The sequence below is a fragment of the Heteronotia binoei genome, chromosome 18 (genome assembly GCF_032191835.1).
Source record: "Heteronotia binoei isolate CCM8104 ecotype False Entrance Well chromosome 18, APGP_CSIRO_Hbin_v1, whole genome shotgun sequence".
Lineage (NCBI taxonomy): Eukaryota > Metazoa > Chordata > Lepidosauria > Squamata > Gekkonidae > Heteronotia > Heteronotia binoei.
The window spans coordinates 18,651,453-18,678,854 of record NC_083240.1 but is presented as its reverse complement, the minus strand read 5'-3'; the positions used below and the strand labels follow the sequence as shown (position 1 = coordinate 18,678,854).

At 48.5% G+C, this 27,402-nt stretch overlaps 1 protein-coding gene across 3 annotated transcripts in view; it reads right to left on the bottom strand.

Moving 5' to 3' along the window:
* Positions 1–11,958: 11,958 nt before the first annotated feature.
* The window catches only part of VWA5B1 (von Willebrand factor A domain containing 5B1), a 71,818-nt gene continuing 56,374 nt past the window's right edge, over positions 11,959–27,402 (bottom strand). For all 3 annotated transcript variants that reach the window (XM_060259470.1, XM_060259472.1, XM_060259471.1), the window contains exons 16-21: positions 23,493–23,630; positions 22,092–22,226; positions 20,382–20,456; positions 17,909–17,969; positions 14,564–14,687; positions 11,959–13,279 (exon numbers count right to left, since the gene is read on the bottom strand). In XM_060259470.1, coding sequence (XP_060115453.1) covers positions 12,545–13,279; positions 14,564–14,687; positions 17,909–17,969; positions 20,382–20,456; positions 22,092–22,226; positions 23,493–23,630 — 1,268 coding nt within the window. In that variant the 3' untranslated portion in view covers positions 11,959–12,544. The remainder of the gene's footprint in view (positions 13,280–14,563; positions 14,688–17,908; positions 17,970–20,381; positions 20,457–22,091; positions 22,227–23,492; positions 23,631–27,402) is intronic.

Genomic DNA, 27,402 nt, shown 5'->3' with positions numbered 1-27,402 from the left:
CATTCCAGCAACTGCAAGTGGAGGAGTGCGGAATCAAACCCGGTTCTCCCAGATAAGAGTCTGCACACTGAACAAGCACAGCCTTCCCGTCAAGATTTTGGACCCATTTGCCACAGGTCCCTAAAGAGCAGTTGTGACAAAAAGAAATCTAGATGTGTCGCCACCAACCGCCACCAGGCATCCTGCCTCGAGATCCTGTGATTCGGCTTCAAACAAACGGGCGGATCGTGCAGAGGAAGGGAACGAGATGAAAACCAGCTCTGAAACGTTTGAAGTGGAGACATTTCCCATTTAATTGGCCCCTTTGGGAAAGGCCTTGCAATCTTCCTTGCTGTTGTTTCAGTGACTGGGTCAGATCCGATGCCAGGAGAGCCGCTGCGGGGTTTGCCACCACATGTAAAATGGCCGCCAAGTGGAGGCTGCTTGAAACTGCAGCCACTTGAGGCTTCTTTCCAATTGTGCTTGTGGGCTTTGTCTTCCCACCTGAGGCTGCGGGTAGAGATAACTCAAGGTTGCCAACTCCAGCTTGGGAGAATCCTGGAGATCTGGGGGGGTGGGAACTGGGGAAGGCGGAGTTTGGGAAGGGAGCTCAGTAGGGTTGTAAATTAGAGTTGCCAGGTCTGTGCTGGAAAATACTTGGAGACTTTGGGAGTGGATCCAGGAGAGGGTGGGGTTTGGGAAAGGAAGAGGCTTCAGCATGGGACAATGCCATAAAGTCAAAGCAGCCATTTTCTCCAGGACAGCTGATCTCTGCCAGCTGGAGGTTGATTGTAAAAGCAGGAGATCTCCAGGCCCCACCTGGAGGTTGGCAACCCTAGTTGAAATACCATACACTCCTCCATCCAAAACTGCTGTTTTTTTTCAGGGCAAGTGATCTGTGTGGTCTGGAGATCAGTTGTAATTCCAGGAGATCTCCAGGTCCCACCTGGAGGTTGGGAACCCTCACTGCCAACTACAGGGGGGTTGTCACAACTGCTTTTTTTTGCAGGCCCTGGTTAAGACAAGGACTCATCTAGGCAGAAGACTTGATTAAATCTTGGCTTGCTTCTCCTCTGATAATGGTGATTCATTTTTGTGGTCCTTGCTAGGGATGCCAAGCCTCCAGGTGGGACCTGGAGATCCCCTAGAATTACAGCTCATTGTCAGACTACAAGAGATTAGTTCCCCTGGAGAAAACAGATGCCTTGGCGAGTGGAGTCTATATGGCATTGTAAGCCATTGTGGTCCCTGTCCTGCCCAGTCTCTGTCCCTAAATCTCCAGGAGTTTCTAAACCTGGATCTGGCAAACTCATGTCTTCATCAAGGAAGCAATGGAGGAAGTAACGTGTAATGCAGTCTGTCAGCAGCAATTACCCACGTGCTTCCAAGCGCACCACAGGGCCTAGAAACTTGCCCAGGTTTGTAAATCGAACGTCAGATGGTAGAGGAAATGAATTCTGCATCTAATACCCCACCGAGGAACTGTAGCAGGTGCACTTACAGAAGCTTCTGCTGTGGATTTCTAATATCAGCACACCAACATTATCTTTATTTAGGAGATGAGAGGCCGTGACTGTTTCCCTGCCCCTGCCTAGCATGGTCTGCAGTTCTTTCCCAGCACAAAAGGACTTCCCGTTTCACAGTTCAGTCACTTTGTCGAGAGCAGAGTCCCTTTGATTTAGGATGGATGGCTTTGATTATCCTAATTTGCTTCATCTCGTCTGCACTGCATCGTTTTGCAAGGAGGGATGAGAAAGGGGGGGGGGGCGAGCCTGCAGTGTGATAATTGCTATGGCAGACACATCGCGCCAAAAACCCATGGGAGAAACCTTTGTAGGAAACCGCTAGCATTAAATATTCTGCCAAGAATAATGAGAATTGTAACTAGTGGAGGGAGGGGAGGGGAGGAGGCTGGCTACAGCTCAAGGGACCCAGCATGCCCTTAAAGCAAAAGGATTGCAAGTACAATATTTTTTTTGGTTTCCTTAGGTTTGCCAACTTCCTGGTGAGGCCTGGAGATCTCCTGGAATTACAACTGATCTTCAGGGTATAGAGATCAATTTCCTTGGAGCAAATGGCAGCTTTTGAGGGTGGAATGTGTGGCAATATACTCTGTTTACTCGGGTTCCTTGGCCAGAGGTTAAAACCAAGTCTTTCTGGTGGCAGAGCTGAGAGTGGGGGAAAGGAAAAAATTTCTAGAAGGTAGCGTTGCCAATCCCCAGGTGAGGGCAGGAGATCCTCCAGTTTGGAGGCCCTCTCATTTAAGGGTCATCAGAAAGCCGGTGGTGGGGGGGAATGTCTGCTGGGCACTCCCATTATTCCCTATGTTGACAGATGCCTTTAGGTATAGTGGAGAATTGATCCATGGTATCTGGGGCTCGCGGGGGCTGTTTTTTGAGGTAGAGGTGCCAAATTTGCAGCATAGCATCCAGTGCCTCTCCTCAAAATACCCTCCACATTTCAAAAAGATTGGACTAGGGGATCCAATTCTATGAGTCCCCAAAAGAAAGTGTCCCTATTTTTCATTATTTCCAATGGAGGGAAGGCATTTAAAAGGTGTGTGGTCCTTTTAAATGTGATGGCCAGAACTCCCTTCGGAGTTCAGTTATGCTTGCTCCTGGCTCCACCTCCAATGTCTCCTGGCTCCACCCCCAAAGTCCCCAGTTATTTCTCGAATTGGACCTGGCAACCCTACTAGAAGGATGTGGAACTATCACCCTGCTCCACCCCTGGACCTGAGCCGATGTGTCTAGAGTCGGGTAGCCAACCTCCAAGTGAAGCTTGGGGTTCTGTCAGAATTATGACTGATCTCCAGACTACAGAGATCAGTTTCCCTGGAAAAATCGCTGCTTGCTGCTGAACAGCTGGCCAGTGGGAGGAAACCCCCCCTCCCCCAAAAGTGATACTGCTCATGACACATTGACATCACCCGGAAGTGATGTCAGCACATTGGTGACATGGGGGAACACTCTGCTTTTTGGGCAAAACTCTATGGTTTGAGACCAATTTTACCTCCCCTTCCCAAACCCTGCCTTTTCCAGGCTCCACCCACAAAAGCTCGAGGAATTTTCTTACCTGGAGCTGGCAATCCTAACCATTGCAGTTCATTGGTTGCCTCTGTCTGTAGGTGATGGGTGAGCCAAGGCTTTCTGTCAGTGTCTCTGGATCGTTCTAAGCCAAGTGGCCCCTCACACTGATATCACTCTTGGATAACCATTCAGAACCAATGTCACAGAATCCTTTCCCATTTTCTCCCCATCTCTCCATTAAGCGAGTGTGAGGGCAACCAGCCTAATTATAGGGCAATTATATTTTTCCTAATATACCAAAAGTCACCCTCTTGCCTGATCAATCAGCAGATTATTACAAAGTAAACAAAAAGCCCTCAGTAATGTTCAATAGCATAGGTGGAAGCCTCAGGCCTGTCAACAGGCGAGGGACAGGTGAGTCCCTCTGTTTATCCCCCTGACCACTGGACAGGGATAGAAGGTAGGTTGGTCAGCTGCAGGTTGGGAAACTCCTGGAGATTTGGGGATGGAGCCTAAGGAGGACAGGGACCTCAGTGGCTTACAATGCCACAGAGATCACCCTCCATAGCTTTCATTTTTTTTCCAGGGGAACTGATCTCTGTAGTCTGGAGATGAGCCATAATCCCCAGGTTCCACCCGGAGGTTGGCATCTCTACTGGTTATCCACAAAGCATTGCTGGGTTTGTTGTGGTAGCATTCGTAAGAACAAGTACTAGCATTGCCAGCCTCCAGTGGGGCCTGGAGATCTCCTGCTTTTACAACTGATCACCAGCTGGCAGAGATCAGCTCCCCTGGAGAAAATGGCAGCTTGGAAGGGTGGACTCTATGGCATTGTACCATGCTGAGGCCCCTTCCCTTCCCTTCCCTCCCCTCCCCAAACCCTCCCCTCTCTCGGATCCAGCCCCGAAATCTCCAGCTATTTTCCAACCCAGACTTGGCAATCCTAAACAAGCTCATTAGCGACTGTCTGCCGGTATAGAAGAAGTTTTGATCTCAAGCACACGCACACTCAGAGGGAATGGGTGCAGTGTACGTGAGGATGCAGGCAAGAGATGTCCTCCCAGAACAGATCTGTGGAACAATAATGCCAGTTTCTGCGAATCACAATTTTAGCTTAATTCTCTAGGCCTGCTGGTTTCCTGAGCGACAAGAGCAGGCCTCCTTGTTAGTTGACCTGGTTGGAGCCCATGTGGAATCCAGCCTGGCAGCACACCGCCCCCTAGTGACCTTGCTGGGGATAAGCCTGGAAAGCAGGTGTTTGTTTCTCTCTGGGAATAAGGATCAGGAAAGGAAAGATCCCCTGTGCAAGCACCAGTCGTTTCCGACTCTGGGATGACATTGCTTTCACAATGTGTTCACGGCAGACTTTTTATGGGGTGGTTTGCCATTGCTTTCCCTAATCATCTACACTTTCCCCACAGCAAGCTGGGTACTCATTTTACCGACCTCGGAAGGATGGAAGGCTCAGTCAACCTCGAGCCGGCTATCTGAAAACCCAGCTTCCGTTGGGATCAAACTCAGGTTGTGAGCAGAGAGCTCGGACTGCAGTACTACAGCTTTAACACTCTGCGCCACAGGGTTTCTGTGCTGAAGGCTCATGGTGCCCCCCCCATATCATGATTATAAGGCTTTAAAACAAATAATAGTTCATTTATTTTTATTGATTAATTTCAGATATTTTGATCCTGCCTTCTCTCCTTGGATTTGAAGCTGTCGAACAGCAGTAGGAAGAAAACAGCAGACAGCATCCCACAGTCAAATTGTGCACAGAACCTAGGGGACCAAAGGCCAACCAAAAGAGGTGGCCCTTACATTGGGTTGCCAGATCTGAGTTGGGAAATACCTGGAGATTTTGTGGGTGGAGCTTGCAGAGGGGGTTGAGGGACCTCTGCAGGGATAATGGCATAGACCCTCCAAAGTAGCCATTTTCTCCAGGAGACTCATCTTAATTGCCTGGAAATCAACTGCAAATCAACTGCAATAACTGGAGATCTCCAGGTACTATGTAAGAACACAAGAACCCTGTTGGATCAGACCAGTGGTCCATCTAGTCCAGCATCCTGTCTTACATAGTGGCCAACCAGTTCCTCTGGATGGCCGAGAACAGGTTATAGAGGCCGAGACCTTTCCCTGATGTTGCCCCCTGGCATTCGGATTCAGGAGTTTAGTTCCCCTGAATGTAGAGTCTACATTTAGTAGACCTATCCTTCATGAATCTATCTAATCCCCTGTTTATTCCTGTAGCCAAAGGTTTGGGGTGGAGAGGGACCTTTATGGAGGTATAAAGCCATGGGGTCCACCCCCTAAAGCAGCCATTTTCTCTAGCAGAAGTGATCTCTGGTGTCTGGAGTTTAGTTGTAATTCTAGAACTCCAGCTCCCACCTGTAGGCTAGCTGTTATGTATTACACCTCTCTGGGTTCTTGTGGCCTGAGCTTGAGATAGGCACTCCTTGCAAACCGGGATCCTGAAGCCTGGAAGAACTGGCCAATCAGGATGCTAGGCATGTAACAATTTGTAACAAAGATATGCAAATGAAGGCTTTTGGAGTGAGCCAATAGGAGTAACTGTTGCCTGCTAAGGGGGCGTGATTAACCATGGTCAGATTGTATATAGTTGCAGTTTTGCCTGCGTTCCTCTGTGACTTTCTTCTTGCGATAAAATGTTCTTGGTTGATACAGAGCTGGCTGAACTCACTTTATTTCACTAAAATATACAAGAAAAAAGTGCCCTTAAGTTTCCTTTAGAAGGAGTGGTGATTTTTTGCCATTTCCACTGCAGTCCACCTGAGCCCTCCACTATGTTGCCAGCATAGTGGGTGGGTCAACGGAGGAATGGAGGAACCAGTAGAAACCTCCATTCCTTCTTAAGAAAACCTAGGGACACTTCATAAGGTGATTGCATAAAGGCCAAAAGGGAGCTATTTTACTCACAAGTAACTCTCATTGCAGCTGATCTCCAGACGACATAGATCAATTGCCCTGGAGAAAATGGCTGCTTTGGAGGGTGTGGGGGGGGTCTCTATGGCATTAGGCTCCACTAAGATCCCTCTCATCCCTGGACCCTGCCCTTGCTAGGCTCTACACCAACATCTCCAGGTGTTTGCCAGCCCAGAGTTGGCAACCCTGGCTCACTCCCAGGAAAGTGTTTCTTAAGACTGCAGCCTTAAATAAATACTTGGCCCCTAGTTATGAAAAAAGAGCCCCATGGTGCAGAGTAGTAAGCTGCAGTACTGCAGTCCAATGACCTGAGTTTGATCCTGGCGGAAGCTGGGTTCAGGTAGCTGGCTCAGCCGTCCATCCTTCTAAGGTCGGTAAAATGAGTACCCAGCTTGCTGGGGGGGAAGTGTAGATGACTGGGGAAGGCAATGGCAAACCACCCCGTAAAAAGTCTGCCATGAAAACGTTGTGATGCGATGTCACCCCAGAGTCGGAAATGACTGGTGCTTGCACGGGGGACTTACCTTTACCTTTTAGTTATGAAAAGTTATGAATAGATCCCATGTGACCGTTTTTTTTGGGGGGGGGCACCAGCGGAGGTACCTGTGATTTGACCATAGACTGCAAGATCCCTTCTTAACACTGGGCAGGGTGGCCTCTTGGAGCCTATAAATTCCATATTCTCTACAACATCTCACAAGGGCGTTAGTACAGTTTTTTAAATCTTCCAGTTGAGCACAACAAAAAGGGCAGGCCTGACCAGAGCGATACTGATGAGATTTACACCACTGTGTACCTTTCCAGGGGGAAAAAAACCCACTTGAGAATCAGGCCAACCTGCCCACCTACAAGTGCGGGGGACAAGGAGGGCGGGGGAGAGAATCTTTTGCTCCTTGCCGGTGCTCGGAATTCTAAACAGCAATTGTGTGAGTGCTAATGAATACCACGGAGATAGGTGCTTTATAAATATACCTGCGCCTAATAATCCACATAATTATCAGGCAAAGGAAGCGAAGGTGTGGGCTGCAGGCAGAAGATCTGAAGCGTGTTTCTGATGTCCCAAATTTCACTGTCAGCTGAACTTTGCTCTGGAGCTTCAGTCGCTTCTAGACTGGATCCTGCAGGTGAGGGGTAAAGTGCTCAAAAGATTGGAGCCGTCTCTCCCCTCCCCCCGCCTCAAAGTATATGTACCGTGTATACGATTGGAATATGCGTGCGCATGTCCCAGCAGTGAAGGATCAAGCCACTTGTGAAATAGTCCACACTGCAGGTGTGTACTGTCTGAAAAAAGGAATTCAGCAATGTTCATTGCAGTGTGACTCATAAGAACATAAGAGAAGCCATGTTGGATCAGGCCAATGGCCCATCCAGTCCAACACTCTGTGTCACACAGTGGCCAAAAATTTATATATATATACATATACATACATATATATACACACTGTGGCTAATAGCCACTGATGGACCTCTGCTCCATATTTTTATCTAACCCCCTCTTGAAGCTGGCTATGCTTGTAGCCACCGCCACCTCCTGTGGCAGTGAATTCCACATGTTAATCACCCTTTGGGTGAAGAAGTACCTCCTTTTATCCATTCTAACCCGACTGCTCAGCAATTTCATTGAATGCCCACGAGTTCTTGTATTGTGAGAAAGGGAGAAAAGTACTTCTTTCTCTACCTTCTCCATCCCATGCATAATCTTGTAAACCTCTATCATGTCACCCCGCAGGCGACGTTTCTCCAAGCTAAAGAGCCCCAAGCGTTTTAACCTTTCTTCACAGGGAAAGTGTTCCAACCCTGTAATCATTCTAGTTGCCCTTTTCTGCACTTTTTCCAATGCTATAATATCCTTTTTGAGATGCGATGACCAGAATTGCACACAGTATTCCAGCCCTGTACCGCATGGGGTTCTGATGGGGAAAACAGAAGCCTGAGAGATCCAGAACTTTCACAGCGGAATTGCTGATGCAAAGTTAAACTTTGCTAATTTGGAAATCAAATATGGAATGCAAAAATAATTCTCTCCTGTAGGAAAATAGGGCGAGATGTAGAATAGTATGGTACAGCCCAGTCTGGTCAGATCTTGGAAGCTAAGCAGGGTCGTGGATTGGAGATAGGGTTGCCAGCCTCCAGGCACGGCCTGGAGATCTTCAGCTTTTACAACTGATTTCCAGCTGGCAGAGATCAGCTCCCTTGGAGAAAAGGGCTGCTTGGAAGGGTGGACTCTATAGCACTGTGCCATGCTGTGGCCCCTCCCCTCCCCAAACCCCACCATCTCCCAGATCCACCCCCAAAGTCTCCAGGTATTTTCCAACACAGACCTGGCAACCCTAATTGGAGACCTCCAAGGAAGACTTTGCAGAGGAAGGCAATGGCAAACCACCTCTGCTTAATCCCTTGCCTTGAACACTCTGTGAGGTCTTTGTAAATTGGCTGCAACTTGAGGGCACTTTATAAATACAGGAAAACAGGTGACTGCATGCTCACCCAGTAAAGTAGCAAAATAGGCTACCCACAAGCATTCGTTTGGCGCATCTGTCATGCCGATGAATATCAATTTGATTTCATTTCGAAGAGGACCGCATCTCCCCAAGATCTGCCCCAATCCTAATTTGTTACTGCTTGTTACGGAGGAGACAGACCCCTAAAGAGGCCAGGTGCGCCTCAAGAGGATGGAATGTAATGCTCTGTATTCTTGGTGCTGGGGGGGGGGCAACAGTGAGAGGGCTTCTAGTGTCCTGGCCCCACTGATGGACCTCCTGATAGCACCTGTTTTTTTTTTCCACTGTGTGTTGGACTGGATGGGCCATTGGCCTGATCCAACTTGGCTCCTCTTATGTTATGTTCTCTCTCTTATGTTGGAATGAGAGACAGGGAAGGCACTATGAGGCATGCACCCTCTGAACCATTTAAATAAAAAAAAATTGTTACACTCAGCAGCAGGGAAGTAAAAATATCCACGCTGTACTGCTTGGGTTGCCAACTCAAATCCTGGAGATTTGGGGAGTGGAGCCTGAAGAAGGGGGGGCTTGGGGGGAGGGGGAAGGACTTTAGTGGGGTTTAATCAAGCTGCCATTTTCTTTGGGGGAACTGATCTCTGAAGTCCCAAGATCTTTTTGTAATCGCAGGAGATTTCCAGTCCTTATTTGGAGGATGACAACCATATATATTCAGGGACGTGTAAGGATTACGTTCTTTACCCTGGGTAGTAAAGCCATGTTGCTCATCTTCCACTGCTCCCTAAGACTGCAGGTCCCCCGTTTTATTTTATCTGGTTTAGGGACCAGAGTCTGATTGCAAAATTTTAAGTTCCCTGGCTGCAGAATTTCAGTTCTGTAGCGCAGAAAAGACCTGACAAGGAAAGTGACACTGATTTTGTGCAACAAATCTTGTTTTATTGGGATACTGAAGTGGTCACAAGAGAAACCCAGCGCAAGAAATGAGCCGAACAATTCATCGATCCACCTTTTGCCGACGTGCCGGTCTCAGCTCTTCCCGTTGCTCACAATTGGTCCCTCCAAAACGAACACATACAACATGCGTGCGCGCATGCACAGGGGAGGGTTCAAATGCCAGACATGGTTACATTTTCATTTCTTAGGAATAAAACTCCAAGTCTGTAGTGGGCTTGGAATGATGTGACTCGGCTTAAGGTGGTGCTATAGGTCATCTTTCAAAAAGCAAAAGAATTGAAACAAGTTTTTTTTTTTAAATCCCGAAGGAAGAATGTCTCAAACCCCAAACCAACCTTTGCAATCTGCCGCTTTGCACTAGCACATTTTGGTCCTCCTAAATAGTCAAGAATTCTTTGCTGGACAGCTGGAAAACAAACATTCCCCCCCCCCCCGATTCTTTCTCCCAAATGCTAAAACGTCACAAGCATCACAGTCCAATTGTCTATACGGCGGGTGTGACTTCTCTCCCATAGGCACTTCAGAGTTTGGAGAATTGCATTTCGCATTCAGCATGAAGAAAAGCTGAAGAAAAGCCACCTGGTGGACTAAAGGAAGCTGTTAACAATTTGCCAACGGTAGAAGCACAGCTTTGAAGATGGCAGACTCAACAAAGGTGTGGCCGGGTGCATCTATGGTGGAAGAACTGGCGGACTGGGCAGTTGTAAAAGATATAGCCTCTAGGCTATATCCCCTCCCCCCATTCTATACACAAGGCAGAGTTTGTGAGTAGAAGCAGAAAGAGGCTGAGTTGCCGACACACAACGGTGCGATTGCGTAGTTTAAACTCTAGACTTAATGGCCTCAGGGCCCCCCTTCTTTTATCAGCAACACCAGGTGTTATGAGAACTACAGTACCCAGAATGCACTGGAAGGAGGAGAAAGGGAAGGGATAAAGATAAAAGACTGCTGGATGGAGCTTGCCCATCACTAGCTGGCATCTGGGATACCCTCTACTGAGTCAGAGTGGTTGGAGTCTCCAAGTCTAGCCCTGACAAGACCATTGCCAAGCACCCTGCAAGGCTAAGGCTTTGGGTTGCTAACCCTTCGCATCATCTTTTGGAGCCTTTGGACCCAGTCCTAAATTTTTACACCCTGATCTCTGCAGCATAGCAGCATTCTTGCATGAGCATGGTGATTTCATGCTCCATCAGAAAGTATAAATATATACAGCAGGGGTGGCCAACCGTAGCTCTCCAGATGTTTTTTGCCTACAACTCCCATCAGCCCCAGCCAACTTGGCCAATGGCTGGGGCTGATGGGAGTTGTAGACAAAAAACATCTGGAGAGCTACCGTTGGCCACCCCTGATATATAACTTTTAAAGGGCTCTTCAAATGCATTTAATAAAGTCCTGGCTGCAGATGTGCATATCTGTGACTGTTCCCCCAAATAACAAGCAGATATCCTGCTTTTAGCAGCAGCATAGACAGGACTGGTGTCAGGGTTCCTGGTGCCCCGCCCCCCACTCCAGGCAGACCCAGAAAGGCAAGGGCAGTGGGGTGGCACATGCTGTCCTCGGACCCTGCCTTCCCTTGCAAGAGAAGGCGAGCTCCGAGAAGAGCACACACAGCCACGCCGCTGCACCGCTCTTGCTTTCCTGGGTGTGTGCAGACCCAGGAAGGCAAGAGCAGCAGGGTGGGGGCACCTGGTGGCACCCCTGTAAGCCAAGTGGCACCCTAGGCAGCTGTCAACCTAGCCTACTCCTATGCGCCGGCCTTGAGCACAGACCAATACACATCACCTCTGGGCATCCATCCTCCCCACCCGATTTGCGGGGAAGGGGTTGTAATGTCTGGACAATCACTGTCTGCTTCCAAGATTCTACCCATGTCAGCTGGTGCATCTTTGGTCCCTCTGCTGGAATAATGGCCCTGACCATATATATCAGTGGGAAGGCTGTAGTGGGAGAACCAATGTATCAAATAATAAATAATAGGGTGTTCATTTTATTTTATTTTTCATCCGTCGTCATAAGCCACTTGGAACCACATGCTGAGAAAGGGAGACATAACCGCTTTTGGCAAGTCAGCGAAGAAAGAATTCACTGTGTCCTCTGCAGATTCAGACAGCAAAGTCCCCACAAGCCTGCTTGCCATCTCCACTTTGCCTGGGGATCTCACAAAGCAACCACACCAGCTTTAGTGGTCCTATCCTGCAAGCCTAGAAGCCTGCCGAATATGGAAGCCCAGAAGAAATCTTATCTTCCCCTTTGGCTAGAAGTTCTTGAACATACCGTACCCCTATCACAACCTCCCTCCTGCTGTCTATTAAAAGGCCACGCCATCTGAGTTTGCTAAAGAAGGCGACATGGGAGAAACCAAGTCAGCCTGGGAAGCCATACAGCTGCCATTCACAAGCATGCCGCTGTGGATTTGCACTTCCTACCAAGATCGATTGCCGAACTTCGCATGCAAAGTTCGCAAAGGGAGGGATCTGCTTGTTTTGCATCATGCTGGCCGATAGGGGAGGCGGCGGTTTCTTGGGGTTGTGAACTATTTCGCCAGCAAGGATTTCGAGCACAATATGCGTACTGGAGAGCCTCACTCCCACACAAGCGGGGGATGCTATGCCTGCAGGGAAAGGCTCAGGGGCGGAACACATGCTTGGCATGCAGAAGGTCCGGGGTTTGATCCCTGGCACGTTCAGTTCAACAATAACTGGCATTGGACAAGACCACACAGGTTTGGGCAAGGCAGTCCAATGGTCTTACTCAAGACTAAGGAAGCCAATATCATGTTTGCTGTGGGTTTGCATAATGCCAAAGGATCCGGTGGATGCTACGCGGAGGGTACTCAGCAGAGACTGAAGCCGATGGAAAGAATGTCAAACAGGAATAACCGTCACACAGCCGCTTTGCACATTCAGAACAGGATCAAAACGGATGAATAACAACCACTGCTGTATTTAAAGGACACCTGAGCAACTCCCCCCCATAGCAAAACGTGGGGTTGTTACTGGAACAGGGCAAGAGAGGCCGTGAGGTAAAAGAGGCCTCTAAAAGCAGCATTGTTTGACTCAACTGAGGAGAATGTTTCTGGCAGCATATAGGAGGTTATGAGTGTATTTTGTTAAGGCCTGGGATGTTTTCACTGTGCCTCACCTTCCCACCTCGTCCTTTCTCCATTCCTGGACTCCCCTCCCTTCCCTACACGTTCTTAGGGTTGTAACAAAGCAAATTAAACTCCAGGTTTTCATCCCAGTGCCTGAGCAGAACAAATAGCTGCTGCGCTGCTGCTTTCACCATGAGGAGGCTTCGGCCTTCTGGGAACTCTTGTTCGCTCAGCCACGAACTGGCCTTGGCCGCCACCAGCTCCCACTCGATGAAGTAGGAGGCGGAGCTGTGTTCAAGCCAGGCCAGGGCAACGGCTGTGGCCCAGAGCATTCCCTCTGGCTCCGTCTGCTGCTGGAGTTCGATGTCGAAGAGCCAAGCCTGCAGTTCGGAGTTGTCTGTCTCAGAGCCCCTGCCACTGTCGGCCTGAGACCCCTCAGGTGACAGAGCATTCTCCGGGGAGGAAAAGCGGCGGATGGTGATGGCAGGAGGAGAGAGTTTGTTTTCGGCCTTCAGGGCTTTGGAGAAGCTCTCAGCTGCACTGCCGGAGAAGTGACGGGCCCGGCCCACCTCGCTCTCCCCATGTTTGTCAGCCGAGGGCTTTCCGTTTTCTCCTGGAATGCTGCCGCCAGATGGTAGCTGCTGGCCAGAGCTCTTGGTTTCCCCCAGCACACCTGACTTTCGGGAGTCGTAGGAACTGGCTGAGGGGCTGAGTGCCATCCGGTGGCAGGCAAAAGGAGAAGTCCACTTGAGCTTCTCCATGGGGATGTTGATGGCCTCACAGAATGCCTTGGTCAACAGGAAGGCGCCACAGGCCAGCTGCAGAGACACCTGAGGAGAAGGGGTGACATTTCCTTAGAAGGCACCCAATTAGAAGAAATTTAACACCCACTATTAAGTTGTGGCACACAACAAACTGGCACACCTTGATGTTCTATAGCAGAGGTATCAAAGTCACATAAACGTCTCTTTGTCAGGTCTCTTTGTCATGGGTGCTGTAAAATGTAATGCCAGTTATAAGATATATACGTTTTATAAAGGACACAGGGGCTGATACCAGAGAGCTGGTTTTTGTCGGCTTCAAGCCGTCCCAAAGAGAGCTGTCCGGAAATTGAGCGCCCCGGAGCTTCTGGACAGTGCTCAGGAAAGCAGCAGGTGGTGGGTGCCCAGGGAGCATCTGGAACACTCTTGCGTCCCGTCTGCAGCTTCCCGTGTCCTCTCCGGGTGTCTCCCGGCTTTCCAGACAGCCGGGGAGGTGCCAAAGAGGTGCCCCAGCGAAAAGGGATCACTTTGAAAGTGGTGCCTTTTCAAGCCAGCTCCCGGCAGGCCGAGGGCTGGCCCGGGGCAGGATGGGGACGGGAGGCGGATGTGCGCGTGTGGACGCGCTTTTTTGGCCCGCCTGCCTCTCAACCCCCAGGCGGCTTTAAACGCCTGTCTGGTATCACCCAGGGAAACCCAATTAACAATATGCATGCTTAAAACATTAACACTCTTACAGTATTTCCTCACAGCATTTCCTGGTGCCTACCCTCCCACTTCCACCGTCCATTACTCATTAGCACTTGGACAGTATACAGGGACATAATGCACAGTCTCTGTCATCCGGCAGTAAAGGTAATCAGATGCTTGCAGGCCAGATAAGAGCCATGGATGGGCTGGTTCTGGCCCGCAGGCCGTATGTTTGACACCCTGGTTCTATAGACTTGCTAAGTGTGTGGGTGCCCTTGGAATTTTGAGAATATGTTAGTGCAGGGCTTTTTTGTAGCAGGAACGCCTTTGCATATTAGACCACACACCCCTGATGTAGCCAATCCTCCAAGAGCTTACAGGGCTCTTCGTACAGGGCCTACTAGTAGCTCTTGGAGGATTGGTTGCATCAGGGGTGGTGTGACCTAATAGGCAAAGGAGTTCCTGCTACAAAAAAAAGCACTAGCGGCCACAGCACTAAAACAGCACTTTCTCGCCTATGCTCAAGTTGTCAGCAAATGGCACTGGTGATAAAGAAGTGGTGCATGCCCTCATGAGTGACTCTTGGGTTCCTTGCTGCATCTTCTGGAGGGCTGCGGTTTGTTGTTCCCTCCAAGTTGTGGTGACCTCACAGCACGAGATACTTACGAGAGGCAGGTACTCAATGTTTTCATTGTCGCTCTCCAGACTCGACTCGCTGGTCCTGGTGGTGGATTTGCCCATGAAGCCCTTGGCTGCTCGAGTCAACAGTCTTGTCTTGTTGAAAGTCAACCTGGACCAACCAGATGGAGATGTCACAAAAGAAGGCTGTTCCACACTGCGTCACAGCCCCACAGCCCCCTCCCAAATGGACACACTGTTTTTGGGAGAGAAACTTTCCGCTGGAGAAAGATGGAAAGTTTTTCCTTCAAGCAGCTGCTGTCACAAATACTAATTTAGTTGTGAGGAGTATGAGACAGGAAGTCCTTTGGCTTGTATGCTTCCTCCCACCTCCCCTTCGCACAGTGTATCAAAATGGTTAACATCCTGGCATCCACATGGAAAGAAAAAGACCTTCCTACAATCCACAACTGGTACAGAAAACTATGGGACTACTTTATTAATGAGCAAGTTTCTGATCAGCTGTTAGGTTATGAAAATCCATTATTCCAGTCTTCTTTTTTGGAAATGCGGTCCATGTTTTCAGATTATCCCCTAACTAGCAATGACCGCGATTGTACTACTCCATCTTGTTATGATTTTATAACACCATTATGAAGACACTTCAATAGATGGTTTGTAGTATGTTATATAAAGGTACACAGGTTTTGTAGTTTTTTAAATTTTCCAATATGTACTGTGCTTCTCTTTCACATGGTTATATTGTTATTTTTTCTTTTCATCGTTGTTGATCGTATTATTGTTGTTGGTTTATTGGAAATTTAAGCTAAGGACTATTTCTTTAAAAGGTTAATGTCCTGGTTTAGGAAGTGTTCAGTCTAACCACAACTTCTTTTGAGGTCCAATAATGCTTTATTTCATGCTCAGCAATGCACTTTCAATGCACTCAAGCGATGGTTTGCAAGTGGATTTTGCCATTTCATACAGCAAAACCCAATTGCAAAATGGATTGGAAGTGCATTATTCAGCATGAGTGCAAACTTCTAAAATCTGGGCTGCTTTTATAAACTGCAGTTTATTTCTTGCCTACAAAACAGGTTTTGAAAATAATATGCAAAGGAGCTCCTGCTAGAATTCCACCCCTGGTTAATACCATAGCATCCAGGGCATCAGTTGACATCACATCCGGGGTTTCACCTGGATGTTGTTTTCCACTCCTTACTGTTCTCCCACTGGACTGGAGGCCAGGGCTTATGGGATGGTCCAGCTGATGGGAGGGTGCCCATCAGGACCAGGCAAATGACATGTTTGCATCTGGCTCATTCTTGAATGCATGCAGAAATCTGAATGCACCCCACTGGGGCTGGAGCAAGCAAACAGGATCAGGATTGACTTTGGATTGTCTCCTATCAACAACCAGTTTCGCAGACTGCTATATTGATTCAAAAACGCACCAGTCTCCTTTGACTGGAGATGTTATTAATGAGGTGGAAGATAAGCAACCATTTGCACACCATGAGTAATGGCGGGTCTGTTCAATCATCTTCACCTATCTTTAAAACAGGTGTCTGGGTCATGTCTCAGAGTTGGTTCAGAGGTGATGCCAGACCTGACTAAGTCTGCTGTCTGCACACTCAATCCTCCTTTATGGTTTTAAAAGGGATCCACAGAGAGTAGGTCTATCAGGGGCTTCTGGCCATGATTACTAAAGGGAACCCCCTCCCCACCTTCAGAGGCCATAAACCACTGAATACCAGTGCTAGGAGCATTCTTCCCTCTAAGCTGAGTTCGTGTGAGCTAGCTCACACTTTTTTTAGCCTCCAGCTCACACATTTTTGTCTTAGTTCAGGAAAAATGGCTCCAGAGCAAATTAATTTATGCCATAGCTCACATCTTTGATGCCAGTAGCTCAGAAAGTAGAATTTTGGCCTCTATACCCTGTTTGTTGGTCCTCCAGGACAACAGCTGCTATGTGAAACAGGATGCTGGACTAGATCGTATGATCTAGCAGGGCTCCTCTTATGTTCTTTTGTTTTCCTCCTGAGGCAATTATTGACTCCAGCTTCAGCGCAAACCTCAGCTTGCTGTTACAAACTATGGTTTGTGCTTCACATCTAAACCAGGATTTCAAACTGTGGTGTGAGGCTGATTTACAGTCCTGGTTTGGTGAGTGCAAAGTCCCTTGGGTGAGGCTTTTGCCTCAGCCGGTGTCACCCTGAAATCTGGCCTTACAGGGGACGAAGGAGAGGTCTGGTGTTTCCAACTGAAATCAATGTGTGATGGATTTTAACCGCTTCCAAATCCCATTTTAAAATAACCCATCCTTAACCTGGCAGGCATTCAGGCAATGTTGATTGAAGACGCTCATAGAGCTTCTTTTCATTCCTACATTTTGTTTGCTTCTATATATATATATATATTTATTGAGCGGCTCTTAAAGGAATGCTGTGAGTCAAGCGATTTCTGGGAAGATACAGCTGAAGTTCAGTAATTCATACTTTCATGAATGAGGGATGGATGTTCATTGAACTCTCCTGTCCTGGCACCAAGAACCTGAACAGTTAAGCAGAGTTTGCCACAATTAGCACTTAAGAACATAAGAGAAACCATGTTGGCCCATCCAGTCCAACACTCTGTGTGTCACACAGTGGCCAAAAAACCCAAGTGCCATCAGAAGAAAAACAAGAAGACTGCAGATTTATACCGTGCACTTCTCTCTGAATCAGAGACTCAGAGCGGCTTACAATCTCCTATATCTTCTTCCCTTACAACAGACACCCTGTGAGGTGGGTGGGGCTGAGGGTGCTCTCACAGCAGCTGCCCTTTCAAGGACAGCTCCTGCAATAGCTATGGCTAACCCAAGGCCATTCCAGCAGCTGTAAGTGGAGGAGTAGGGAATCAAACCCGATTCTCCCAGATAAGAGTCCACACACTTAACCACTACACCAAACTGGCTCTCGGGAGGTCCATCAGTGGGTCCAGGACACTAGAAGCCCTCCCACTGTGCCCCCCCAAGCACCAAGAATACAGAGCAACACTGCCGCAGACAGAGAGTTCCAACAATATGCTGTGGCTAATAGCTACTGATGGACCTCTGCTCCATATGCTTATCCAATCCTCTCTTGAAGCTGTCACTGCTTGCCGCCGCTGCCACCACCTCCTGTGGCATTGTATTCCATGTATGCTGAAGAAGGACTTCCTCATGTAATGATGATGGAATATAACTTGAGACCACCAGGGAACTCCAGGGACAAAGCACCTCTGCTCATCTCTTCCATGAAAACCGCATGGGGGATTGGTATCAATAAGTTATGACTTGAAAGCATTTAATTATTATTATTACATTATTATCCTCCTGCCTCCTCACTCCAATCTATCAAAGAACAGACCTACCTGGCAGTAAAGAGGCTCTCAATGGATTTCTGGGAGGAAACGGATGGGCTGCGCAGTGGAACTGTGTACAAAAAAGAAGTCCCAAAATTAAAACATATGGAATCAGCAGAAACACTGGTCAGCTGTGTTCCCTCCTCCCCTCTCAATCCTCTGGCAATCTGACAGCTAGGATAAAGAACTCCCTGGGCTTGCCATAGTGCCAATTTCCTTCTTTTTTTAAAAAAAAGTTTGTATAGTTTTAGTCTTCCTCATTTTCTGTTGTTTTATTAGACTCAGTAAAATGTTGCGGAATGCCAATATTGGTAGAAAGAGAGGATATGAGAACTCATAAGAAACAAAACTCCCAGAGCAAAGATGCACTCCCATTTGCTTGGAAGAGGTGTTAGTAATGTTGGGGCCTGTTGCCTGCTGTGCCAATGCCCAGTGATGAAGATAGCCAATGAGATTCCAGAAGCAGACAGGACTTTATTTGAATAAAGGAGTCCTCAGCAGCAAAACACCAAGGACAGCCCTGTAGCTAAAAGTCACAGGGGAAGGGGGCCACAGGGGAGCTGTAGGAAGGGGAGCCATGGGGGTGAGAGCAAGAAGCTCAAGAGGGTGGGGGCTACCCCTCTCCCTCCCCCTCCAGTGTGATTTAAATTGCATGTAAGCTCCATTCCCCTTCTATTTTTCCTGGAGCTCAGCCTGCAGTGATCAACGTACAATTCTGAAGTTCAAAAGAAGGCTGATTTGTATCTCTGCACTCCCTCCCCATTTCCCTGCTTTCCTGTGCCCTTTCCCAACCAGGAGTAGCAGGGAACACGCTGGCTGGGGGAGACATGTTTTTCTAAAGATGTCACATAAGTTTTGCTTAAGCAGCTATGTTCTGGGACATCTTTGTCCCCTTACCCACTTTGCCACATCCTGGTTTGCACTTTAACTGAATTTAGCTTTGCTTGCCCAACTGAAATTTGCTTCATAGAATCGTAGAGTTGGAAGGGACCTCCAGGGTCATCTAGTACAACCCCCTGCACAATGCAGGAAATTCACAAATACCTCCCCCTAAGGGATGATCTGGCTGAACTGCTCAAAGCAGTTTAAAATGGCTTCAGTCTTGCCTATCAGTAACCTTGATAGCAACCTTTCGTTATGGGCAAACTCAGGCAGGGCCTGACCTCAATGGCCCAGGCTAGCCCAGTCTCATCAGATCACGACTGCTAAGTGGGGTTGGCCCTAGTTAGCACTTGGATGGGGGACCACCACAGAGGCAGGCAACGGCAAACCACCTCTGAATGTCTCCTGCCTTTAAAATACCATGTTCACCGCAAGTCCACTCGGGGGGGGGAGGGACTCAAACCAACTATTTATGTATAATACAGTACATCAGGAGTGGCCAATGGTAGCTCTCCAGATGTTTTTTGCCTACAACTCCCGTCAGCCCCAGCCATTGGCCATGCTGGCTGGGGCTGACGGGAGTTGTAGGCAAAAAATATCTGGAGAGCTACCATTGGCCACCCCTGCAGTATATGATTCTGTATGTATTTCTGAATTTTGAAATAAACTTATTTGAAAGTTTAAAAACAAAAAAAACAAGTAAAGCTTCAGCATTCCCACAGGGGAGAAACAGGATTTTCAATCTCTCAGATTTCTCCAGGATTTTTTTGTAGCAGGAACTCCCAATGTAGCCAATCCTCCTGGAGCTTAGAGTAGGCCCTTTAACAAGAGCCCTGTAAGCTCTTGGAGGATTGGCTACATCAGAGGTGTGTGGCCTCACATGCAAAGGAGTCCCTGCTACAAAAAAAACCCTGCTTAAGGCATACCAGCCAGAGATGCAAGCTGCTGTCATTGACCTGCGCCAGATCAGGAGGATGGAGGAGGGGGTCTTCTGCCAGAGAGTACTGTGCCCACCTCTGTTCAGAGTCCCTCTGAGGTTTCTGGGATTCAAACAACCTTTACCAATTTTGCACACAGCTTACCCCACGGTAACATTCCTCTTCTCTGCGCAGCATCCGTCTGATTTCCCACTATCTGCGCCGGAGTTACAGGAAGTGTCGTGGCTTTCGCGTAGCAAACGTAAACCACTAAAACCCAGTTTACGTTTGCTACGCAAAAGCCACGGCACTTCCTGGCAAAATTGGTCCTTTTCTTACTGCTGAATCTTTCCCTAATTCTTGTCCCTCCCCATAGGATGCCTCACAAGTCTTTCCTTACTGTTGTGTCTTGCATTCAGTCCCAAAATTACAACACAGCGGACGCTACGGAGGTGACCAGTGGAAGTCCACTGGTCCCCGGATGTAGTTCCGCAAATATGCTCCGCCAATCAAGATCTGTGGCGGGAAGGTTATTTGGCCAGGATTGGACCTGGCCAGATGGAGGGTTGTTCCGGGGTATGTTTATAAGCGGGATTTGGCCCGCGTTGCCTTGCCTTGTGATGTACTCGCTAATAAAGCATGTTGCCTTCAACACGTCTCGTCACTCCGTACATTACACTTACCATCTGGGAAAGTGTAGCGTTCCCAGCCCGAGGAAGAAGGTGTGCTGCACGGAGACAGGCTGTTCTCTTCTGCGTCTGCAGGGGAGGAGAAGAAAAGAATCAGTGAGCACCTGAGCTTTCCTCCACGTCGCTGCAACTGCTGGACCTCCCCAGGTGATCACCAGCAACCCAGCTGCCTACTTTGCCACTTTCAGGCTCACAGACACTGCCTGCAGATTTGGCTCAGACAGCAGAGTGGGGGAAGCAGACCACTGCAGCCACATCCAGGTAGTTTTTAAGACACATGCATTTCCACAGTTGGGACATTTCACCCTGGGGTCATTTCAGGTCGGGAAAAGATGGGTTGGATTCCAGGCTAAGTTTTCTAGCAGCAGAACAAAACCTCCTTGTCTCCCCTGCTCCTGCTGCAGTTCCCAGATCTCCAGGGATTAGGGTTGCCAAGTCCAATTCAAGAAATATCTGAGGACTTTGGGGGTGGAGCCAGGAGAGTTTGGGGGTGGAGGCAGGAGACATTGGGGCGGAGCCAGGAGCAAGGATGTGACAAGCATAATTGAACTCCAAGGGAGCTCTGGCCATCACATTTAAAAGGACAGCACACCTTTTCAAATGTCTTCCTTCCATAGGAAATAATGAAGGATAGCAGCACCTTCTTTTGGGGCTCATAGAATTGGACCCCCTGGTCTAATCGTTTTGAAATTTGGGGGGTACTTTGGGGAGAGGTACTAGATACTAGATAATTTGGTGCCTCTACCTCAAAAAACAGCTCCCCCAGAGCCCCCGAAACCTCCAGATCAATTCCCCATTATATCCTATGAAAATCAATCTCCACATAGGGAATAATGAAGTGCTCAGCAGATGTTTCCTTCCCCCCCTTTCTGGTGACTCTGAAGCGAGGGACTGGCCTCTCTACTCATGAGTTGCTGCCAACTTTTTCAAAGTAACACAGACATACCATCCCAAGAGGAAGCCTTTCAATCAGAGACTGAAGCCTCTGGAGGTGTAAAGGCACATGGTCCTCTGGGGGCAGGGCTTCCCCCCACCGGCCAGCTGACTGGGGGTGGGAAGGAGCCTGGAAAAGCGGAAGAACCCCTGCTGGGACCTGGGGATTGGAAGCCTACCAGGGATGCTTGTCCTGGGAGGGCTGGGGACTGATGAACTCCACAACTGGAGCCTGCAGTGGGAAGGCAGAATCCATGCAAACTGTCCATTTAGTTTGGCTCCAGCCCAATTTGCTGTGTTTACTTGGTAAAGGTAGTCACCTGTGCAAGCACCAGTCATTTCCGACTCTGGGGTGACGTCACATCACGACTTTTTACGGGGTGGTTTGCCATTGCCTTCCCCAGTCGTCTACACTTTCTCCCCAGCAAGCTGGATACTTATTTTACTGACCTCAGAAGGATGGAAGGCTGAGGTAACCTTGAGCCAGCTACCTGAACCCAGCTTTTGCCTGGATCGAACTCAGGTCGTGAACAGAGAGCTCGGATTGCAGTACTGCAGCTTTACTACTCTGGGCTCTGTTTGCTTGGTACAGCACACTATTTCTGCTATAACAACCCCACTCTTTTGCTACTGAAACATCCTGAGTATCATACATCATCATTAGAGGATCGGGTTATTTAGCTTCTGAAACGAAATGGCAAGGCTTAACGCCATTAGGTCTCTGAACAGAACATCTCCAGCAAAAAAGATCAGAAAGTGCCAGTTTATTACTCATACTGTAGAACCCGCTGTCTGCTCCGTCTTGCCCATAGACTGATTGGGTGCGTCCCAGGCCTGCAGAGAACCCACGGTATCTCCGGTTGTCTGAACCCAGGCTCCGTTGGCTGCCTGGTTTCAGCACAGGACCTTGACACAAAGAGAAAAGAGGCGTTTGTGTTATGGGGTGAGGTAGATCAACCAGAGCATTGGGTTTTGCTGGAGCTGGTTGCCTTGGCTGTTGACACCCTATGGAACGTTTTTGCTTTCTGTAAACTGGCCAGGTTTTGACTTAATGTGAATATATGAACCTGTGTTTTATCAAGTCAGAGACACTGGTCTGCTCTGATGAGTTGTGTCTCTTCAGGTCTTAAGGTAGAGAAGGGTCTTTCCCAACACCTACAACCAGGACTTTTTTTGTAGCAGGAACTCCTTTGCCTATTAGGCCACACACACACCGATGTAGCCAATCCTCCAAGAGTTTACAGGGCTCTGAGTACAGGGCTACTGTAGGCTCTTGGAGGATTGGCTACATTGGTGGGGTGTAGCCTAATATGCAAAGGAGTTCCTGTTACAAAAAAAACCCTGCCTACATCCCCAGATCCTTTAACAGAAATTGAACCTGGGGCCTTCTGCATGTATAGCAGGTCCTCCAATCCCAAATTATGGCCTAACTGGACCTACTTTTTACAAACTTTAATTGGCCCTTCTTAACATGTTGTAACAGACAATAACCTTTTTTTCCTTCTGCTTCAGAATGTTGCTTTCTTGCCACAGAATTTCTGCTTCATTTTTTTTAAAATCACACAATAGCCATTTAAAATTTTGGCCTTCCGATGCGATGATTGTAAGTGAATTTTTAGTTGGGGGGGGGGGGCGGGATTTGAACTTTCATTTGGGCATGATTGCTGAGAATTCCACTTTAGCTAAAAATCATGTATGAATTCTGTAAATCAAATGGTGGAAATGAGATTGGTGCGATTTTACAAACAATTGATAACTAAATATACTGATGTGGAAAAAGGATGGTCGATGTGGGGGCAATGTTGCCATCTGCGATGTCCCCAGTGTGATGACGTCACTTCCACATTATGTCATCACATCGGAGACGTCCTATGGACTTGTGGCTGTCGATGGCGGGCAGGAGCCCTCAAAAGCAGGGAATCCCCTGCTTCTATCTGGGAGCTGACAACTCTACCCTTCACACATACTCTGATATCGAAGGGCCTTGCACAATCGGAATCCTCCTCCCTCCACTGTCACGCTTCCGCATTGCTTTGTGTGCATTTGTGGTTCACCCTTGAGTCCCCCAATGTCCTCTGACCCAGCCCACATTCCCAACGGATGAGAACAGATTGCCAGCGTCGCTGGGATGGCATTGCAGGCCTATCTCAAGTGTCAGCCAAACTCTTTTACCTGCATTGGGGTATTCAAGCATCGTCGGCAAGTAGCTGTTATTGCTCAGGTCGACAGGGAGAAAGGCTGTGTATTTGCTGATGACGTTGCAAGCTTTGCTGGTGTGCATGGCGTTCAGCTGGTACCGTCGGCCCGACCCTGAAGCAGAACAGAAAGCTGCAGTTAGGCTCGGAGGCAGGAAATCGTTTTTCAAGGGAGACACAAACTGATTGGGAGAGACTGCGGTTCCTGTGGCATGCACACACAAACAATCTTTTTGTCTCAGTGTCCTCTGGCCAAATGGGTTTTTGAAATTAGAAAAAAAATGTTTGATAAGAGCTAGGGTTGCCAACCCCCAGGTGGGGGCAGGGGATCCCCTGGTTTGGAGGCCCTCCCCCCACTTCAGGGTCATCAGAAAGCGGGGGGAGGGGAGGGAAATGTCTGCTGGGAACTTTGTTATTCCCCATGGAGATTTATTCCCATAGAAAATCATGAAGAATTGATCTGCGGGTATCTGGGGCTCTGGGGGGGCTGTTTTTTTGGGGTAGAGGCACCAAAATTTCAGTATAGAATCTAGTGTCTCCTGGCTCCACCCCCAAAGTCCACAGATATTTCTTGAATTGGACTTGGCAACCCTAACAAGAGCTGTGAGTTGCGGGAGGGGGGGGAGGAGATACCTCTTTTAAAGTTCATTCTACCCTCCAGAAGAAAAAAAAAAGCTGTCACCTGCTTGCAGCTTAAGAATGAACGAGAACTGTGAAACTCCACAGCAGTGCCTGAAAGCACAATTTGTTGTTAGCCTTTGCATGTCCAGGACTGGGTTGGAGTGATCTCCCTTTCACACATTATGGGGTAACCTTGGTTAGGTCTGCCGCCTGTAGTGTAACAGTCAGATGTCTGCCTCGGGTTCTCCTCTGTTCCCAACCATGTGGTACCTGGTTTGAGTCGGGGGACTGCTGGACATGCGGAAAAAGGACTTCAGCTTCCCCCACACTCACTGACCTGAAATGGTCCAATGGAAAACTCAAGGTGTGGAGGAGAAATCCCAAACCAAGTCTGCATATTTTGTTAATTTGCTTCTTTCAGAGGGCATTGGGAGTGTTTCCATGTTAGTGTTCAATGTCGATGTTTCATGCAGTTTTACTGTTGTTTTCACTTTACACCGTATTGAAGTTTTTAAAAAATATTTTGAATGCATTTCCCTTGAGCTTACATGAAACCCGGCTGGCGTAAGGGGATGGCATTGCCTGGCAACGACTGAGGCCCTTGTGGGACCCCACCGTCATGTTCCCTGCCAGTGTGCAGAACTGCTTTCTATCTAACCTCTCTCCCAGTTTGATGTAGTGGTTATGTGCGCAGACTCTTATCTGGGAGAACCCGGTTTGATTCCCCACTCTTCCACTTGCACCTGCTGGAATGGCCTTGGGTCAGCCATCGCTCTCGTAGGAGTTGTCCTTGAAAGGGCAGCTGCTGTGAGAGCTCTCTCAGCCCCACCCACCTCACAGGGTGTCTGTTGTGGGGGAAGATGGTAAAGGAGATTGTGAGCCGCTCTGAGACTCTGATTCAGAGAGAAGGGTGGGGTATAAATCTGCAGTCTTCTTCTTCTTCTCTCCCAGGGATCTTTACTCTTCAGGCACCCCCTCTTTGCTTAGTACCGCCTCTTGTGGCTCATGTCACAGTCTCGCTGTATGCCACATAGGTCAGGCCGCACCTGGAGTACTGTGTGCAGTTCTGGAAGCCTCACTTCTAAAAGGGTGTGGATTAAATTGAGGGGTGCGGAAGAGGCCAGCGAGGATGATCAGGGGCCTGGAGACCAAGCCCTAGGCTGAGGGACTTGGGAATGTTCTATCTGGAGAAGAGGTTGATGGGGGGGGGGGCATGATGGCTCTCTTGAACTATTTGAAGGGTTATCACTTAGAGGAGGGCAGGGAGCTGTTCCTAGGACTAGCAATAGCAGGTTTAAATTATGGGTGAAAGAGTACTGGCTAGATATTAGGATTTTTTTTAAAAAAAACAATAAGAGTAGTTCAGCAGTGGAATCAGCTGCACAGGGAGGTGGTGAGCTCCCTCTCACTGGAGGTCTTCAAGAAGCGGCTGGATGGACACTTGTCAGGGATGCTCTAGGCTGATCTTCACTGAGCAGGGGGTTGGACTAGGTGGCCTGTCTGGCCCCTTCCAGCTCTTACGATTCTATGTGCAGCACTACTGCGTCTACCTTGAAGGAGAGGGTCAGGCAAGCAAATGGCACAGCTACCAGCTGCAATTCCTGTGCTCCTGGCTACTCCTTTTTTGTGGGGAGACAGGCTTGCCCCCAGCATCTTTCCAAAGACTCCCTGTGAAAACACAGAGCCTTGATGGGTGCTGTGTCTTGGGGAGGGACGGTGGCTCAGTGGTAGAGCATCTGCTTGGGAAGCAGAAGGTTCCAGGTTCAATCCCCGGCATCTCCAAAGAAAGGTCCAGGCAAATAGGTGTGAAAAACCCTGGAGAGCCGCTGCCAGTCTGAGAAGACAAGACTGACTTTGATGGACCAAGGGTCTGATTCAGTAGAAGGCAGCTTCATATGTTCATTTCGGTCCCAACGTTTACAACACAGCGCGACTATGCACACTGAGGTGATCAGCGGGGAAACTGTGGGTCACCTGACTGTAAGGGACAGAGGGAATCCGCCTATTACGATCTGTTTAAGCGGTCCGGATTGGACCTGACTGGGAAGGGGGTTGTTCCGGGTGAATGTATATAATCGGGGACCCAGCCCCGACATGTTGTCTTCGTGATGTACTCGTTAATAAAGGATGCTTACGTCTAATCGTGTCCGAACCCAGCACATTACAATGGGGAAACAGTAGAAAGATAGGATGGAAGTATGTATCCTTTAAAAAGACCCAAGGGTATGAATGGGCCACAAGCTATATTGATTCTTTGCAGTAAAATCTTCAGAAGGGTTGAAGTCTGCACACTGGGGAGTCCCTTTTGCCTCCTAAGCATGAGACTCTTGAAACCGGTCGAGTTTCTCCTGCCAGACACCTGCATAAATGAGGACAAATCTAGCTAATCATTCTAACAAGAACGCATTAAGGCAATTTCCTCCTTCTTGTGACTAAGGCCGGAGCTTCCGCAGATGCTGAGGGCTCTGATCTCACTTCAGCACATTAACAGCCCTGTTCCAGCAGTGGCGATGACTCCCTGATGCCTTCTGGGCTCAATTCGGTATTTCCTATAAACACCTGCCAGAAGCCAAAGCCCCACATCCCTAAGGGAGCTCCTGACATATGGTGGTTGTTAAGGTTCCCTAGCCTTAAGCGCACCTTATGCATCCAGGTAGGTCTTCAAGACTTCGCAGAGATGCACTCTTGGAAACAGGCCTCCCTCTTTGAAATTCCTTATATATAGCAATCAGCGTTCCCTCTAAGCTGAGCTAGCTCACAGTTTTTTAGGCCTCCAGCTCACACAGTTTTGTCTTAGCCAGGGCTTTTTTTTTGTAGCAGGAACTCCTTTGCATATTAGGCCACACACCCCTGATGCAGCCAATCCTCCAAGAGCTTACAGAGCTCTTAGTACAGGGCCTACTGTAAGCTCCAGGTGGGTGTGGCCTCATATGCAAAGGAGTTCCTGCTACAAAAAAAAGCATTGGTCTTAGCTCATACTAGATCATACGCAAATTTCTGAATTTACATCCCTAAAATTGTGTTCTGTTTTCCTGAATAAATGTGTTTAAGTGTTTCTAGTTTTGCCCTGGGGTTCATTTAGCTTCTTGTCTCAACTGCTAAATGGCTGGAGGTCAGGCTGGGAATTTTGATGACCCCATCAGAGTATGCCCAGTAGTACCTGGACCTGCATTGTCACAGGACAGGTACGAAGGCATGGGCCTAGGAGGCGATGCCAGTCACCTGCTGTGCCACTGATATCTAGGAACTAATATGAGCCCCTGTGA